General features: G+C 40.9%; 1 protein-coding gene across 3 annotated transcripts in view; it reads left to right on the plus strand.

Moving 5' to 3' along the window:
- The window catches only part of KIF5A (kinesin family member 5A), a 232420-nt gene that overhangs the window by 194309 nt on the left and 24517 nt on the right, over positions 1 to 13594 (plus strand). For 2 of the 3 annotated variants that reach the window (XM_077483606.1, XM_077483607.1), the window contains exon 24: positions 6077 to 6097. The exons of the other annotated variant lie outside the window; for it this stretch is intronic. In XM_077483606.1, coding sequence (XP_077339732.1) covers positions 6077 to 6097 — 21 coding nt within the window. The remainder of the gene's footprint in view (positions 1 to 6076; positions 6098 to 13594) is intronic. 3 annotated transcript variants of the gene reach the window in all.

A 13594-nucleotide genomic window follows, 5' to 3' on the forward strand; every position in this document is an offset into this window, starting at 1 on the left:
CACTGACGACAATGGTGAGTCTGCATTCATGTAATTATGGGTGCTGCATTAATGATAATGTGGATGCTGCATTAATGATAATGTGGGTGCTGCATTCATGGCAATGGAGTGGGTGCTGCATTCATGGCAATACGGTGGGTGCTGCATTAATGACAATACAGTGGGTGCTGCATTCATGGCAATACGGTGGGTGGTGCATTCATGACAATACAGTGGGTGCTGCATTCATGGCAATACGGTGGGTGCTGCATTCATGGCACTTGTGAGTCTGCAGATGGACACTGATTAGGCTGCATTGATGGTCACTGACCCTTATTTTGCTTCACAGTTCTTTATTTAAAATGTAAGATTTCTTCCTGAAACGTACTTTTTAAAGTTAAGGTGCATGTTTTAAGCCGATAAATACGGTATATCCAAATAAACCGCCCAAGCTCATCTGTTCACCACACACAGCCACAAAGGCAAGAGAATTCTTGTTGGGCAATGTATTAGTGCTTGAACGAACACACTTAGACCGAATTTTAATGGTTTAAAGAATGTCAGGCAAAATGGTCGGCCCTCAAGCATGTTCACTTCATCAAATCTGGCCCTCTTTGAAAAAAGTTTGGACACCCCTGACCTAGCTTAACCACTTGCCGACCGCCGCACGCCGATGTACGTCGGCAGAATGGCACGGGCAGGCATAAGCACATACATGTACGTGATTTGCCTCCCGCGGGTCGGGGGCCCGATCGGGCCCCCGCCCGGTGCCTGCGGCGGTCGGTTTTCGTTCGGGAGCGATCCCGGACGAGGGGACGGCCATTCATTCATGGCCACCCCCTCGCGATCGCTCCCGACGAATGGAAATCCCCGGTGACATCACTTCCTCTCCTGTAATGTAAACACAGGAGAGGAAGTGATGTATTCTCTCCTCCGTGTCGGTATTTTTCGTTCCGACACGGAGGAGAGCGGATCAGTGAGTTGCACCAACACATCCCACACACAGTAGAACATGCCAGGCACACTCACACCCCCCCTTTACCCCCCGATCACCCCCCCAATTACCCCTGCCCCCCAGTCACAGTGACACCAATGTCATTTTTTTTTTTTTTTTTTTTTTTTTTGCATTGGTGTCATTTGTGACTGTAATAACTGTTAGGGCAGTTAGGGTTAGCCCCCTTTAGTTCTAATGTACCCCCCTAACCCCCCCAATAAAGGTTTAACCCCGTGATCACCCCCCGTCGCCAGTGTCACTAAGGCTGGGTTCACATTGCAGCGGTTTATGAGAACGAATGTGATTCGCACCGCACTGCAGTGCAAATCACATCCGATCTCTGTGCGATTCGAGTTCAGCCATTCGCCGCACCCGCCGCACCCGCCACACCCGCCGCACCCGCCGCAAATTCGCACGGGACCCTTTTTTTGGCCCGCAGCAGAATCAGATCGCATGGGTGTTCACACCATGCGATCCGAGTTTGCAGATCGCACTGCGATATGCGAACTGATCTGGGGGTGTCAGTAACATTTCACTGACACTCCCAGCAGTTCGCATAGGGCAGTGTGAACTGCCGCCGGGAGGCATGCGATGCGGGAACCCGCCGCGGATTCGCGGCGTTTCCGCATCGCTCCAGTGTGAACCCAGCCTAATAAGCGATCATTTTTCTGATCGCTGTATTAGTGTCACAGGTGACGCTAGTTAGGCAGGTAGGTATTTAGGTTCGCCGCAGCTTTTTATAGCGCTAGGGACCCCCATATACTACCGCATAAAGCCCCCTGATTGCCCCCTAGTTAACCCTTTCACCAGTGATCACCATATAACTGTTACAGGTGACGCTGGTTGGTTAGTTATTTTTTTATAGTTTCAGGGCACCCGCCATTTATTACCTAATAAAGGTTTAACCCCCTGATCACCCGGCAGGTGTCATTTGTGACTAATAACTGTTAGGGCAGTTAGGGTTAGCCCCCTTTAGTTCTAAGGTACCCCCCTAACCCCCCCAATAAAGGTTTAACCCCGTGATCACCCCCCGTCGCCAGTGTCACTAAGGCTGGGTTCACATTGCAGCGGTTTATGAGAACGGATGTGATTCGCACCGCACTGCAGTGCAAATCACATCCGATCTCTGTGCGATTCGAGTTCAGCTATACAGATAGTATGGCTGAATTCGTGTCGCACCCGCCGCACCCGCCGCAAACTCGCACGGGACCCTTTTTTTGGTCCGCAGCAGAATCGGATCGCATGGGTGTTCACACCATGCGATCCAAGTTTGCAGATCGCACTGCGATATGCGAACTGATCTGGGGGTGTCATTAACATTTCACTGACACTCCCAGCAGTTCGCATAGGGCAGTGTGAACTGCCGCCGGGAGGCATGCGATGCGGGAACCCGCCGCGCATTCGTGGCGTTCCCGCATCGCTCCAGTGTGAACCCAGCCTAATAAGCGATCGTTTTTCTGATCGCTGTATTAGTGTCACAGGTGACGCTAGTTAGGCAGGTAGGTATTTAGGTTCGCCGCAGCTTTTTATAGCGCCAGGGACCCCCATATACTACCGCATAAAGCCCCCTGATTGCCCCCTAGTTAACCCTTTCACCAGTGATCACCATATAACTGTTACAGGTGACGCTGGTTGGTTAGTTATTTTTTTATAGTTTCAGGGCACCCGCCATTTATTACCTAGTCTCACTAGTGTACCCCTAAATTTAGGGGTGTCTACTTTCTAAAATGGGGTCATTTGGGGGGGGGGTTTGTGCCATCTTGGCATTTTATGGCCTTCAAAACTGTAACGCCCTTAGAAAGCCTGAAGGCGGTGCTTGGTTTTTGGGGCCCCGTACGCGGCTAGGCTCCCAAAAAGTCCCACATATGTGGTATCCCCGTACTCAGGAGAAGCAGCAGAATTTATTTTGGGGTGTCATTTCACATATGCCCATGGCATGCGTGAGCAATATATCATTTAGTGACAACTTTGTGAAAAAAAAAAAAAGTTTGTAATTTTCCCGCAACTTGTGGCAAAATATAAAATATTCCATGGACTCAACATGCCTCTCAGCAAATAGCTTGGGGTGTCTACTTTCTAAAATGGGGTCATTTGTGGGGGTTTTGTGCCATCTTGGCATTTTATGGCCTTCAAAACTGTAATAGGTAGTGAGAAGTGAACTCAAAAAATTACGCCCTTAGAAAGCCTGAAGGCGGTGCTTGGTTTTCGGGGCCCCGTACGCGGCTAGGCTCCCAAAAAGTCCCACATATGTGGTATCCCCGTACTCAGGAGAAGCAGCAGAATTTATTTTGGGGTGTCATTTCACATATGCCCATGGCATGCATGAGCAATATATCATTTAGTGACAACTTTGTGAAAAAAAAAAAAAAAAAAAAAAAGTTTGTAATTTTCCCGCAACTTGTGGCAAAATATAAAATATTCCATGGACTCAACATGCCTCTCAGCAAATAGCTTGGGGTGTCTACTTTCTAAAATGGGGTCATTTGTGGGGGTTTTGTGCCATCTTGGCATTTTATGGCCTTCAAAACTGTAATAGGTAGTGAGGCGTGAAATCAAAAATTTACGCCCTTAGAAAGCCTGAAGGCGGTGCTTGGTTTTCGGGGCCCTGTACGCGGCTAGGCTCCCAAAAAGTCCCACATATGTGGTATCCCCGTACTCAGGAGAAGCAGCAGAATTTATTTTGGGGTGTCATTTCACATACGCCCATAGCATGTGTGAGCAATATATCATTTAGTGACAACTTTGTGTAAAAAAAAAAAAAAAATTTTTTTTTTGTCATTATTCAATCGCTTGAGGCAAAAAAATAAAATATTCAATGGGCTCAACATGCCTCTTATCAATTTCCTTAGGGGGTCTACTTTCCAAAATGGGGTCATTTGGGGGGGTTTTGTACTGCCCTGTCATTTTAGCACCTCAAGAAATGAGATAGGCAGTCGTAAACTAAAAGCTGCGTAAATTCCAGAAAACGTACCTTAGTTTGTAGATGTGACAACTTTTGCGCAAACCAATAAATATACAATTATTGACTTTTTTTTTACCAAAGACATGTGGCTGAATACATTTTGGCCTAAATGTATGACTAAAATTGAGTTTATTGGATTTTTCTAATAACAAAAAGTAGAAAATATCATTTTTTTTCAAAATTTGCGGTCTTTTTACGTTTATATCGCAAAAAATAAAAATCGCAGAGGCAATCAAATACCATCAAAAGAAAGCTCTATTTGTGGGAAGAAAAGGACGCAAATTTTGTTTGGGTACAACATTGCATGACCGCGCAATTACCAGTTAAAGCAGCGCAGTGCCAAAGTGTAAAAAGACCTCTGGTCATTTACCAGCAAAATGGTCCGGTCTGAAAGTGGTTAACACTTCAGTAAATTAAGCCAATTGTGTTGTGATTGATGTGCATTTACCAGAAACCAAAGCAGTCCGGACGAATACACCATCACATCACATAATTATATATTCATGGAAGCCTAAGACCCAGCTACCACCTAGCCATCTCCCTGGTGCAAACACTTGACCGTGCCAAAATGAATAACATTATTATTATTATTATACAGGATTTATATAGCGCCCACAGTTTACTCAGCGATTTACAATATACAAGGGAGACAATACAGTTATAATACAATAAAATACAAGAGGATTAAGAAAGCCCTGCTTAGAAGAGCTTACAATCTAATAGGGTGGCGCAGGTGGTACAAAAGGTTGTAACTGTGGGGAATGAGCTGATGGAAGTTGTAAAAGATTAGTTGGAGACGTTGAACATGTTAAAACTCACAGGATATTCATTGACCTTTTAGAATGCATCCTTGGACTTGTCCAATTGTATATGATAATTTCAGCTGGAGCTCTGTAAACAGGATTATTATTTTTTTAACAAAACCTGGAAAACATAAAAGGGGCAAAAAAGCATAAAAAGACAAAATAAAAGAAAATCATTTTAGTAATTTTACTTTTTTAGTCTCACCATAAGTAAGAATACATATAACCTTTATACATTCCTTACACGCTCCGTGCACGTTTCCGAGAAAGCCAGTGAGCCAAATACAGGAGCAGGGAGTGAAGACTCTAAAAAGTCAAATCTGCTAAATGAATACTGTATTAGGAATAGATTTTTGGCAGTTTTAGAAAATTATATCTGGTTACAAACTGAAATGGAAAGGTAATGTTTGCCCAACATTTAATTACATAATGATTTTATAAGTCAACACATATCATTATTGTGAAGTTTTTTTTTGTAAGTTAATTTAATAAATACTACTGTAGCACATTTTAGAGAGCAAATTGTTTATCTTAATATACTCTGGCTATGTATTAATATAATGTAATGTTATACATAGCGGAATTCTACTAGTTCTCAGAATTGCCAAGTATAATTTAGATTTAGGTGAAATGACTGAAAGATTTCCCCACCTGTTTTCTTGGTGCTTTTACAATAAAATAAAAATAATCATTTTCTATGCACAAATTGATATACAAATATATCCTTAAAGTGGCTGTTGAAGGAGAAGTTAAAAAAAAAAATATTCTAAAATTACATAGGCTAACTGGGGACTCTTGTCTTAATAGAGTTGTTCCTTTTTTAGTAGACATGTTTTATCTTCATATATAGTACTATTTATACTCTTTTGCATATATTGATGGCCATTTAACATGATGTTTGATCATAGGGCTCTCAGCTCAAACCTACAAGAAACAAAATCATTCCCTACACTTCAGCAGTTTGCTTGCAGTATGTCAGCTCTACCTTTACTGACAGAGTCAAAGGCTTTTATCTGCTTGCGCAGCTTTTCTGATCAAATGTCTTATACAGTCCAAGGAATATCATTGTACTTGATTCCTTAATAGCTTTTATGAACCTTTTCCATCTTTCGCCTCAATAGAAATTCAATGGATAATTGAATTTATATTGTTCTATCTACCAAGCATCCTCCGCATCTTTATTTTTAAATACCATTTCACCCTGTGTCCATTTTTTTTCTATTTATTCAATGTTCTTTTTTTTTTTTTGATTTGCACGTTGCATTTGTGCAGAAAAGCAATCTCTTTTCAATGACTCCCATTTGTATCCCCATTCCCTCCTTGCTGCCTTCCATTTAGCTGGATGACTGGGTATCCAAGGTACTGAAAGATATTAATGCAGAGATGTTTGCCTAACTCCAGGTCTGCTGGCGTCTGTTTACTCAGCACTATGTGTGTCCACTTCTCCACTTCTGCATTTAGCAGTAATCTGGTTCTCTTATATGTCAGAGATTCCTGTGATATTAGTCACATGAGCAGAGCGTTCTTAAATTTAAAGAGGAACGTCAGGCAAACATTCAGCAACAGTGGTTTCATGGGTAACAATTATCTTACACTTAGTTGACTTCCTGTCCAGTAATATTGTTTGTCCAAAATCTCTTTGTACAAGTGTGGGACCTTTTTCCATATATTAGTGTATATATTAGTGATAATCTGTCACTTTATGAACATAATATATATTTGCTTTGTTTTACAGGTTATATTCCTGTATTTTAAAACTGTGTTATACATACCTACATATTCGTAAATATCTAAACCCAAGCTAAAATTACAAATCAGCCTGCAAGAAAAGAAAAGAAAAGTTCCTGCAATGGCTGAAAATTGTGAATAAAAGTGTTGGAATGACCAATATCTGTTCCTCTCCTGCTGGATTTAAAAAGAATTCATAGACTAATGCTTTCACTCTGCATCTACTTCTAGAACTGATGTTAACATTAAACGTTAAAGCAGCCCCATATCATAAGAGGAAATATATAATACCAAGGACTGGTTGTACAAAACATAAAGGGGAGCTGTATTCTATGCAAAAATTGCTTTGCTTCTTTGACTGGAGTTCCTCTTTAAGTTTCATAGTCCATCATAATGTACGAAATATGATCACAGCACAAACAGAAATAATTTAAATACATGCAGCAACATGGAGTCAGGGTGGCAGCTCTGACATTAGGTGTTACATGTGGCATTAGTGAATGAGGTATGTTGTTTGCAGATTTGGCATGCTGCTCTGCATGCCTCTCTTATAGATGGATCACTTGAAAAGAACGACTCGTTTGCATTGTTGCTTTCACCTGCAGTAAAGATTGCAATGTCTGCCAATTGATAACTTGACAGCAGTGTTCCATCTTTGTTTGACAACCTGGAATAAAAGGAGTGGAAATTTAGACATGTTTCTGCATTAAATATTTCATGTGAACCATGTTTATGTCCATCCTTATTTCTAGATTGCTCAACTTTAAGACTTCATTGGTCATTAAGTTGGTCTTAAAACTGAAGCCTAAACATAGTTGATCAGGGTTTAAATTTCATACCTTTGAGTACAACAGGGTGCATCTACAGGACAGGCAATAGCGATGCTTTTTCTTGCCTTTCAGCAACTCAAGAACAGCTTTGCCCTTTTCTTTATTTACCCAGTTGTGTGCTTAGCATGCAGTTAGTTGACCCTAATTTGGCAATGGACTTGAGATGTCAGTTGCTTATTGGGTGATGATCCCATGACTGTGGGTAATCCCACTGTAAGACCTCTGCCATGTTTTCTCTCCAAAAAGCCTGCAAGAAGTTTGCAAATTGTTATACGTTTATGGATAACAGGATTGCCAAAGCAGTATGCATATTTAGTTCACATCCTGTTTGTATTCTGTATCTGATGCTTGACAATCCAAACTTTATACTCTAGTTTTATTTCATTGTAAATGTCCATCTACCATAAAGTTAGATCAAACACAAAACTTAGTCTCACCCTGCTCCTTATTATAATTCTGCATTATTATTTGCAAACCATAAAAATGCATCAATTCTGTTCTGCTTGTACGTCACCTCCATTGCATAGCTATGGCTATATTGTTGAAAAAAAAATGAAAAAAAAAACTAATTATTGTAGAAAATACAAGATCCATTAATATATGTGATATGTCCAGTTATATTGTCTGGGTAATGATATAGTGGCTTACACTGGGAGAATAGTCAAGTCATGCTATAATACAATATAAACACTGCTTGTTATGGAATTGCAGGTACATTTAACCACTTTTACCACACCTTGGCAAATATTTGGAAGAACCCAAAATATTGAAGGGTAATACTGATGTGATTCACACTGCATTCCATCATTGTGATCAAGCCAATGGTGGAGTAAATATTGTATTTTGGGTGGACTGACCATTAAAAAAAATGTTAGCTAAACTTACTAAATTACTACCAGATCATGATAATTACTTGTAACTTGGCTGTGTTTTTTTTATTTTTTATTACTGGGTTAACTATTATATATTTGTTTTATCACATTTTGCCGTGAACAGTATTGTGCAAAATATGTTACCCATTTGTAAAGCCCATTGGGCCACTCTCCTTTTGACAACTAGATTTCAGATCAGTAAGCCCAAGAGGGCTTCATTTAGAACTGAACATTCTAAGGCCATATAGCAGTGAATGATTGCTCTATATAATATGAATATAGATGTGTATTTACCTGGCATACATAAACAACATTTTGCAAGTTTTTTCAGGAGAGAATATTTGTATAGCTGTGATGATATTGCAGGTAAATAGTGCAACTGGATCATTGCGGCTGTTAGCTTTATATTTGTTTCTCTATTTCTGTTGAACTAAACTTGGACCCCAATCATTTGGACCACACTATTCCATAGTAAAAAAAAGTCAGCCCTCTAATCCACAGAGCCAATAATTTCTATTATGTAAGTGTAGGCATTGCCTACGAATTCTTTTTCATTGATGTTACTGCTCTCATTCATTCTACTGTTAGTATTTGTAGTATTTTCTGGTCTGCATGAATTGGTATGCTTAGCTTCTGTTATCACCTTGCTTCTCATTCACTGACCGGGGATCATAAGATACACCAGCATTATCCATTGTTTGCATTTAGCCTCTGCAGAGCTTGCATGCAATAAGAACACTTGTATAACAAATGCATGTGTTTAAAGCACATATCCTATGTAATCTATACACTGTTATCAGGGCCTGACTTATATTTAGGTACAAGCCTAGGTAGTACAGCAACAAGGCTGCTTTTTCCTTTATAATTATTTTCCATAACAGTCAGCTAATTGAACCCGATTTACACAATAACTATGGTCATGCCAGTGGTGGATGCTGCCCAAGGTGGCCATTTATGCCACCTTAGATTTACTAATCAGCACTCAGGAGGGAGTGTCCAGTGTGAACTTTTTTGGCGAACCCTTTGTGTCTCCACGAGTGCTGCTTCATTCAGCCTCTTCAACTGGCCTCAGCTCTGACAATTACCCTTATTTACAAAAAGAGGTGAATTTTCATTTGTCCTAGTAAATAAGGTGAAACAAATTGAAAATTCACTTATCTTCATGAAAGAGGTTAAATTGAGCTGACCTCATTCATCAAATCATGTGCAAGGAAATATCCGATCTGATCGGATATTATTTGCAAAGCAAATGTTTACATTGTTCTCTAAGATAAGTGTCAATTCATTTTGTAAGTGAACATGCTCTACTCCTTTAGTAAATTAGCCCAACTGTCACAATATGCTAAACCAGGTTAGGACCAGCAAAATAAGAAAATGTTCTGCATAAAATGATAATCCTAGCAGGGGAGTTGCTTTGGACACTAGAAGTTGTGTGTATAGATGTTGCAGTGATGGTAATTTATCCCAGGACAGAGCGTACATAGTATCCCATGATAGCAGAAATGGGGAGTATGAGTAGGTAATTGTAGCATTTAAAGTTGCCTAATTTTGGAAGCCAGACACAGCTTAGTATCTTGAAAGTCACAGGTCTTCTAACCAAATTTACAGTCCATGTGGCTGCAGTTGGCAGTGTCCCCAACCTCCTTTTATGTCAAGCTTCAATAGTGCAACAAGATCTTATTAAGATACCTGAGTCTCACTATGCGGAGCCCCATCCCGTTCTCACTATATCTTCTGCTTCCCTTGCGATTTCATAGCTGCTGCACTATCAATCACTTCACATATAAAGAGAAAGTGTATTTCAGTTTGACCTGCAGCATGTAAATGATAAATGTTATGTGTAATAAAAACAAAAAAACAGTACATTCTACTAACAGTTTTTACCATTAAAATACATTACATTTATTATGTATTTGTAAAATATTTTTTATTTCTTTCAGGAATTTTTGACATCCTGCTATAGATACCTAGCTAGACCTCGTAGCAGTATTTGTAGCCTAAATCACCTCTATGATCGCTGCTCTTTTATTTGAGTTAAAACTAGGAAAATGTAGGTTGTTGTTACACCAGAACATTTCTTGTCCGTATGCCTAATAGTACAGTTGCACATGGCAAAAGTTCTTATCTTTTCTTCAGATACCAACAAAGAATTAACCTGACTGAAAATTTCAATTGTATTTTGAAATTACAATCAAATTTATAATTGAAAATTGACACAACATGTAATATATGTAATACGACCACGGATGCCCGAACATAGTATTGTGACTGCATATACTTATAAATTATATACTGAACAATAACAATGTTTTTTGTAACCCTTATCAACATTAATATGATTTTTTTTACAGTTTATCACATTTATTTAACTATTTAAATTATTTTTAAAAATGGGGTTTATTTACTTAATGAGTAAAGGTAAAGGTGGCTTTGCACTCAAAGATTTCTTTCATTCATCCTGGTGGCTGAACGAAAGATATTTAACATACCCCTTTATGCTAAACAGTGCAGATGGAAAAATCTGCCTCTGCTGTTATACCAGAACAGTTACTGCAGCTAGTTAATGCAGGTGTTAATCGGCCAACAATTTTGAACTAGTATTTGACTATAAGCGAGAATTTTGAATTCTCCTTTGAGGAGAGTCGATTGATCAATGGACATTTGTCGAGCTGAGTGGTGTCAACAGGGGCATCCACGGCTCAAAGTTTGCCAATTCAGTATGGATCAGCTGTAATTTGAGCATGTATTGTGGGCATTGCTCACTTAGCAATCAAAATGAAGGTTAGTAAATAAGGGTTTACTTTGAATACTGAATCATTAGTTAACAAAAATTTAAATTCAAAGATGTCCCTTGCACGCAATAGACTAAAATGAATACCCCTTGGGTGGGCTTTTAAGGCACTAATTACATAACATGTTTGTTACAGTAAAAACTATTTATTGAACAAATATATATAAAAGAATATATTGAACATGGAACAGCCACAACTTTGTGTAAACACCACACAGAAGCAAATTGTTATGATCCTCCTTCACTCAACGATTTTCAGAGCAAAAGCATCTCCTTCTTCAGGGGTGTTTGTAAGGTTAGATCATATGTCTATAAAATAAAAAGGATAATAAGACCATTAATATCTGTGTTTGCAAGTCCCTGTCTACCATTTGACCTCAGTGTTCTCTGCTACCCATTATCACCCGGGGGGTGACTACTGGGAGACCCTTACCTAAAAAATTGAATGGTAGCAAGTTGACTACATCAGACAGCCATAAGATTCTGGATCTATGATGATCCTTTGCAGCAGGAGACACATTCTTTTTATATATGTTCTTTGATTTTAATAATCAACACGGAATGTCTATTTATGACACCATTGAAATGCGAGTGAGTCTTTGAAACTATTAAAATATATACATATACTATGAATAGGCAAATGATGTGTTATCACTGTTCTATGATTATCCTTTTTATGTTATAGATATATGATCTAACCCTTCAAACACCCCTGAAGAAGGAGATGCTTTTACTCTGAAACGCATTGGATAAAGGAGGATCATAACAATTTGCTTCTATGTGGTGTAACTTTTACACAAAGCTGTGGTTGTTCCATATTCATTATGTTCTTTTATATATATTTATTCAATAAACACTTTTTACTGTAACCAGAGGCGGCTTTCTAATTAGGAAAATAAGGCAGATGCCTAAAGCCTTGCACTCACAGGGGACTCGCGACCGCCTAATTGACAAGCCGCCTCTGCTGACAACAATGCCGCTGCAGCATCAAGCTCCTGCCAGCAGCGAGTTAACATTTCCTGTGAGCTCCACCATGGGCAGGCAGTGGAGAGAGGGGATGGAGCGTGGCTGTGTCTTGGGGAGGAGGCAGGGCCAGTGCTGTGTTGTCTAGGGGAGGAGAAGGGGAGGAGATTTCAGCAGCCGGAGCACAATTCCTGCTGCTCTGGAGACAGAGATTTCACCCGCCCCCTAGCCATCACTCCCCCACCACTGGAGTGCTCAGCAGAGCGGTCCTTACACACCTGGAGGAGGCATCTGGCATGCAGTGATGAGGAGGGGAAGAAGAAAGTACCATGGAGGAGGCCTCACAAGCACTGTATGGAGCCGATGGAAGGGAAGGTAGGAGAGAAGAGGTGTCCGGGCCTCCCCTCTCTGGGGCTGTCAATCAGTGGGGGGGAACTGGGGCTCCAGCTGCAGGGAGAGGCACAGTTACCATGCCACAACCCCTTCTGCAGCCAGGGACCACCAGCATGAGAGAGAGCCAGCCCCCCTATCCATGTTTCTGCAGCATCCCTCAGCCACAGCCAGAGACTGGTCTTTATATCCACTCCCTGTCCTATCCCCTCCACTCCCTTCCTCCTGATCATGTGTCACTAACAGTAAGGACTGCTCAGACCTATGCCAGTGTCCCAGTGGACCCCCCTGTGATTGGCAGCCCCTGATCCCTCCCTCCACCCTGCCCTTACTCCTGCCTATGCAGGGCTCCACTGCGGGGGAGGTTGGGAGGTCCCAATCCAGTGCTGATCCTCAGCCATGGTGGGCCGGGTGCTCCACATCCTGCGCTGGCACTGCCTGCTGATTGGCTTCTCCGCTGCTATCTCCTTCACTGACACCAGCACCGAGATAGAGAATGCTAACACCACACTGAGATAGAGAACACTGACACCAGCATTGAGATAGAGAGCGCTGACACCAGCACCGAGATAGATAGCGCTGACACCAGCACCGAGATAGAGAGTGCTGACACCAGCACCGAACTAGAGAGTGCTGACACCAGCACTGAGCTAGAGAGAGTTAACACCAGCACTGAGCTAGAGAGAGCTGACACCAGTGCTGAGCTAGAGAGAGCTGACACCAGTGCTGAGCTAGAGAGAGCTGACGCCAGCACCGAGATAGGAGTGCTGACACCAGCACTTTAAAACTCTTAATATATGTAATTTATACAGTTAAATTTTATCACTTGAATTATTTTTCCCATTATGGGCGTGAGTGGGGCCTCATGTCTAGGTTTTGCCTAAGGCCTCACAAAGTCTACACATGAGTCTCACAAAGCCTCTGACTGTAACCAACATGTTATGTAATTAGTACCTTGAAAGTCCACTCAAGGGGTATTCATTTTAGTCTAGATTATGGAGGATCTGGCACAATTACAGAATATAATCACTGATACAAAACGCAAGCAATAGGGCATTAAGAGTGAGCACAGGTTCATCTTATTTCCCAGCATGCACTTACTTAAATGAATAGCCTCTACTTTGGTAAATCATCCCTTAGGGCTTGAATCTGTCACATACACAGCAAGGCTGAAGAGAGGATAGAACTTTGGCAACACTTTTACCTTTACTGTGAGGTTGTCAAGTAATTGGCAATCATAGTTTGATGAAGATTTAAAGAAAATCTCTGCAGCTGAATAGGG

Source organism: Lithobates pipiens, unplaced genomic scaffold, assembly GCF_037356315.1.
Source record: "Lithobates pipiens isolate NorthernLeopardFrog02 unplaced genomic scaffold, aLitPip1_a1.2 Scaffold_16, whole genome shotgun sequence".
Classification (NCBI taxonomy): Eukaryota; Metazoa; Chordata; class Amphibia; order Anura; family Ranidae; genus Lithobates; species Lithobates pipiens.